Source organism: Piliocolobus tephrosceles, chromosome 9, assembly GCF_002776525.5.
Source record: "Piliocolobus tephrosceles isolate RC106 chromosome 9, ASM277652v3, whole genome shotgun sequence".
Classification (NCBI taxonomy): domain Eukaryota; kingdom Metazoa; phylum Chordata; class Mammalia; order Primates; family Cercopithecidae; genus Piliocolobus; species Piliocolobus tephrosceles.
The window spans coordinates 65,600,883-65,607,063 of record NC_045442.1 but is presented as its reverse complement, the minus strand read 5'-3'; the positions used below and the strand labels follow the sequence as shown (position 1 = coordinate 65,607,063).

Here is a 6,181-nt window from a genome sequence, read left to right as displayed (position 1 = left end):
TTTGAATCGGTACAAAGTTTACTAGGTCATACGACATGGCTCACAAAGCGGTGGGAAATTCCAGTGATGGCATTGTTTGTTGGTTGGTTCCTTTTACCCAAATGGAGACAAGACACATTTCCGCAGGACTGTCCACCTCCCCCCACGAGACAAACAGAATGCAAGACTGTCACACGTGGCTAGGACTGGTTCCACGGACACACGACTTTGTGGCATTGACACACCACGATGCGATGCCAGGCCATATAGGTGCCAGGAGGGGAGGAAGCAGCTAATGCTATGCCCACACTCGCCTTCAGGCAGTGCCCCCAGGAGGGAGGCCTGGCAGTGTCTGCTGGTGATAATACATTTCACACGGGGAGGGGGAACCCCAAGGATGGGCTTTGGAGGCCCAGAAGGCCCATCAGGTGGTGTGACTTTCCATCTCCAGTCAATAAATAACTGTTGGATGAATGCATACGTTAGAAATGGATGCCACTACACTTCACACGTGGGGGACCAGGTCGAAATCAAACCATGCAGAGTGGCAGGGCAGGTGTGGAGGGATCCGGGTGAGAGATATTATCAACAGCACACGCTCTATTCTGTACCCTACAATATACACCATTAGTTGGATTTTGCTTTCCTCCCCGCGCCGGCGGGCCCCGGCATCGGCGTCTCCCAGCACAACTCGCTGGAAGGGTAGGGGGTCGCCGCTCGAAGAGAGAAGTGCTGGAGAGGCAGCAGGCTGGGGATCCCGGGCTCTTAGCTGCTTGCCTCTGTGCGTAACCGCACGCCCACGGCCGTGATGAGGGCGGCTCCCTTGCCGCTGCCATCCTCAGACAGGAGGAAGGACACGTTACATTTTGGTGATAGTTCCTTCACTGTCTGGTGCATGATTCTGGAGAAGCTAAAAAGGACGAGAAAACAGGAGAAGGTAGTTGGAGGAAGATGAGAGATGCTGGACCTACCTGAAAACACCAAAGCACAGACAGCCCCCTGACTGGTGATGATTTGACTTAGGATTCTTCGACTTCGTGATGGGTATATTGGGGCATAAGCATCGGAAGTCAAAGAGACTCTGAACCCGACAATAAGGAGCGTGAACACGGTTGGGAGGGAGGCTGCTTAGAAGCAGCTGTGGCCAGTTGAGAATGGCTGGGAGGACAGTGGGCCTACGGTCAATCCCATTGTCACAGGTTTCGGCAGAGAGGCCCAAATGGGAATCCAAACACAACTGCCCTGTATGGCTTATGAGGGCTAGGACATGAATAACACATACAGCCACGTCGGAGCTTGAGGCTCCAAGGGGACCTCAAAACCAAGGAGGATGTTAGGGGCCGATATGGATCATTAAGGCAGGCCCAAGCAGACCAAGCATTGGATCGGTTCAGGAGGCTATGCAGGAATGAGTATCACCCACCTCCAGCTGCAGCCCTGACACCCCCAGCCCCCAACCATCAACAGCCTGGCTCCCAAAGACAGAAATGCCCTCCAGTGAAGACAGTATCTGAACAAAGGCTGAATCTACATACTTGCAATTTGGGCTGAAAATGAAAGGCAGGCTCAGGCTGAAGATGCTTGGGGTTCTCAAAAGTAGTCACTGCCCTTGGTTGGGGACCTATTAGGTGGGCCAAGTGTGGTGGCTCATGCCAGCACTTTGGGAGGCCAAGGTGGGAGGATCGCTTGAGCCAAGGAGTTTGAGGACCTACCAGGTGTCCCATACTTTATAGATCTAATTTCTAGTCCTGCCAGTGGCTGCCACCCCATGAGGAAGATGAGATTTTGCAGGGATTAAGCAACTGCACATAGATTCTAAGTGACGGCGCCAGGGTTAAATCCAAGAGTATGTGGCTAAAGCCTAGCTCTAAACCACTCCTGTGTGCTGCCTCAGCTGATGGCAAGGAGAGCTACTATGCGGGAGAGACAGAGGTGAGGATGGAGCAAGACAGATGGTTCCACCCCAAGCCACGGCCATGAGGTAAGCAGGTAACGTCTACACTGAGTCGGGTGAGGTTGTTTATAAGTAGGGTGACACTGTGGTCTCATTTATCCGGGATGGTCCTAGTTTGCCTACAGTCCCAGAGTAATAATTATTAGCACTCCTGACTGGCAAGACTACCTTAGTGTAGACAATAAATATGGTCACCCTATTCATAAAAGCCAAGCTTTGAGACATGCGGTGGATCACAATCACACAGCAAGTGCAATCACATATCCTTCTCTGGCATGGGGGATCAGACGCCTGACAAGAGAGAAGCCACTCCCTACCCCTCCCTGCCATGAAGCCCAGGGCACAAACCGCTCCCGCCCTTCCAAGTCTTAGCAAACTGATTCAGCAGATGAACAAGAGAGTGGCTCTCCTCCTTTCCCATTTTATTTTTTGACATAGGGTCTTACTCTGTTGCCCAGGCTGGAGTACAGTGGCGTGATCTGGGCTCACTGCAATCTCCACCTCCCAGGCTCAAGCAATCCTCCTGCCTCTGCCTCCCGAGCAGCTGGGACTACAGGCATTCACCACCATCCTCGGTTAATTTTCAAAATGTTTTTGTACAGAGAAGGTCTCACTATGTGGCTTAGGCTGGTCTCAAACTCCTGGACTCAAGCAGTCCTCCCACCTAGGCCTCCCAAAGTGCTGGATTACAGGTGTGAACCACTGCACCTGGCTCCTCCCCTTTCTTAATATCCTCTCCCCACTTACCCAACGCAGCCTCTGGCCTGGCTACAGCTCACCAGGCTTATGAGTGAGCCCACATCCACCCTCACCTCCTCTCCCACTGCCCAGCCCCCACCTAACAGGGCCTAGGAGGAGTGGGGTGAGGGTCACGTCATGCCACTGGTGTGAGCTGGCCAAGTGAGGCCACTTCTCTGTATCTCCCTAAGGATCCCAGTCAAACCCTACAAACTGTTCATTACCTTGTCCCGGATAATCTCCAGTTCCTGAACGCACAGCCTTTAGGCTGGTTGGGCTCCGGCAGGGAATTTCCCCAGCATGAACCACACCCTGATACCCCCTAATCCAAAGGGATCCCAGCAAGCTCTGCATGTCCCAACTGGAAGGCCCACTCACTGCGGATGAAGCTTGTAGAGCGTCCCGTCCACTCCCACAGTCACGTTCAGACGGTCCAGTCCTCTGTTCTCTCGGATCTTATCCACCACCGCAGCCATGCCTGCGCCACACAGCTGCGCGGCCCTCCTGGACACCACCCCGCACACGGTCTTGACGAGGATACTGTCATCGCAGGTGCTATTCAGACCCAGCTGCTGGAGGATGGCCCGGACCTGGAGCAGTGCTAATCGGTCACTGTGGGGGACAAAAGCCAGAGGGCTGGATGAAGTGGGACCCACAAGAGCAGCCTGGGGACCGCCTCCGAAGGATGCCCCCCCCCAGTCACTGTACTCATCCACAAACAGAGTCAAGGGCAAGTGTTACATGTTAAATTGTGGAGAATTTGGCAAATTTAGCAAAATAAAAATTGGAAAATTTAAACCATTCACTGTCTCAACATCTAGGAAAATGCTATTAACATTCTAATATATGGCCGGGCGCGGTGGCTCAAGCCTGTAATCCCAGCACTTTGGGAGGCCGAGACGGGCGGATCACGAGGTCAGGAGATCGAGACCATCCTGGCTAACACGGTGAAACCCCGTCTCTACTAAAAACTACAAAAAACTAGCCGGGCGAGGTGGCGGCGCCTGTAGTCCCAGCTACCCGGGAGGCTGAGGCAGGAGAATGGCGTGAACCCGGGAGGCGGAGCTTGCAGTGAGCTGAGATCCGGCCACAGCACTCCAGCCTGGGTGACAGAGCAAGACTCCGTCTCAAAAAAAAAAAAAAATTCTAATATATTTCCTTCCAATTTATTTTTCCTAGCTGGTATGCTTTCTCATGATATGCAAAATGGGATTATCCTTGATATGTGATTTTCTTTCTCTTTCCTGTTTCATGCCTTGAGCAATTTCCCACAGCCTTATCTGAGAACAGGATTGGAAACAGCTGCCACAATATTCCTTCTAGGGATGCACCATGATTTCTTTAGCCCATTCGGAGAAATTCAAGTTAACTGCAATTTTCTGCTATTATAAAGAAACATTTTAGGCTGGGAGCGGTGGCTCACGCCTGTAATCCCAGTACTTTGGGAGGCCGAGGCAGGCAGATTGCCTAAACTCAGGAGTTCGAGACCAGCCTGGGCAATACAGTGAAACCCTGTCTCTACTAAAATATAAAAAATTAGCCAGGCATGGTGGCGTGTGCCTGTAGTCCCAGCTACTCAGGAGGCTGAGGCAGAAGAATTGCTTGAACCCGGGAGGCGGAGGTTGCAGTGACCTGAGATTGTGCCACTGCACTCCAGCCTGGGCAGCTCAGTCTCACAAATTTGATAAAGTTTGTTTATCAATCTGAAATTTCTTTTGCTACACATTGCCAGATGCCTTACAGAAAATTTTATCCATTTACTCTCTCTTCAGCAGAGTATTTGGCCACACTTATCCTCACTAGAAAAGACTTTTTACAACTTTAGACAGTTTTATAAGATGGCATCACAATCACAAGACTATAGTTTAATTTATATTCTTCTCTATTAGTGAGGATGACTTTTTTTTTTTCCATTTGTTTTTTGGCCATATAAACTACTTCTTATGCCTCAAGACTTTTCTCCTGGTACATTTGTCTTGTTTATATTAAATTGAAAGAGATGATGATGACTGGGATGGTCCACTGAAGACCAGCCAGGCTTCCTGGAGGACTTACCGTGTAACATATATTTTACATACATTACCTTACTTACTCCTCAACCAACCAATGCATGTATGATTATCCCCATTTTAAAGATAAAGCAACTGAGGCTGGGAGAAATTGAGTATTGCAAAGCACACAGCCGGTGGAGAAGAGCAAGTGTAGACCAGACCTGCCAAAGTCCACCATGCCCTGCTAGGCGTCTTGTCATACGCAGTACCAATGTCTTCCTCAGTTTACTGTTGCCTTTTAAGTTTGATTACTAATTTTTTTTTTACTTATAGATGCTATGTAGCTATATTTGGCCATTTTTCTTTATGATTTCTTTCTTTGCTATTGTGCTTGAAAAGACTTTCCACACCACTTCACACCCCTTAGGATGGCTACTCTCAAAAAACCCAGAAAATTACAAGTGTTGGCGAGGACGTGGAGAAATTAGAACTTTCACGGGCTGCTGGTGGGAATGTGAAATGTTACGGCCACTGTGGAAAACAACATAGTGGTTCCTCAAACAATTCAATGGGGAATTATCATATGATCCCGCAATTCCACTTGGGGTGCATACACGCACACAAAAACTGAAAGCAGAGACTCAAGGAGATACTGGTCACCCATGTTCATAGTAGCACTTGTCGCAACTTCTGAAAGGTGGAAGCAAGCCAAGTGTCCATGGATGGATGAATAAATAAACAAAATGCAGTGTGTGTGTGTGACGGAATATCACTCAGCCTTAAAAATAAGGAAATGATGGCCGGGCGCTGTGGTTCACGCCTGTAATTCCAGTACTTTGGGAGGCCAAGGTGGACGGATCACCTGAGGTCTGGAGTTCGAGACCAGCCTGACCAACATGGGGAAACCCCATCTCTACTAAAAATACAAAATTATTTCTAGTGGGACGTGCCGGGTGGGCATGGTGATGCATGCCTGTAATCCCAGCTACTCAGGAGGCTGAGGCAGGAGAATCACTTGAACCTGGGAGGCGGAGGTTGTGGTGAGCCAAGGTTGCGCCACTGCACCCCAGCCTGGGCAACAAGAGCGAAACTCCATCTCAAAAAAAAAAAAAAAAAGAAAGAAAAAATAAGGAAATTCTAATAAATGCCACAATACAGATGAACCTTAAGACATTATGCTAAGTGAATTAAGCCAGTCACAAAGGACAAATGCTATATGATTCTATTTATATGAAGTATCCAGAGTTGTCAAATCCAAAAAGACAGAGAGTAGAATGGTGGTTGCTGGGGTGGGGGAAGGGAGGAATGGGGCGATAGTGTTTGCTGCGTACAGAGCTTCAGCTGAGGAGATGAAAAGTGTTCCGGAAATGGATGGCGGTGATAGCTGTGCAACTATGTGAATGTACTTAATGCCACCGAACTGTATACTTAAAAACCATTTTGCCTGGGTAAGAGCAATGTATAGGCCTGTTAGGTTTTTTTTGTTTAAGGTTTAATATCTTTGTTGTTGTTGTTGTTG

The 6,181-nt window shown here is 49.1% G+C and overlaps 1 protein-coding gene across 1 annotated transcript; it reads right to left on the bottom strand.

Moving 5' to 3' along the window:
* On the bottom strand, positions 1-3,396 carry LOC113225031 (hexokinase-1-like; the record flags this gene model as incomplete). The annotated part of the gene is made up of 2 exons (XM_026455306.1): positions 1-889; positions 3,050-3,396. Coding segments are annotated over 2 exons (492 nt in total), but the record flags the coding sequence as incomplete, so codon positions are not given.
* Positions 3,397-6,181: the final 2,785 nt, after the last annotated feature.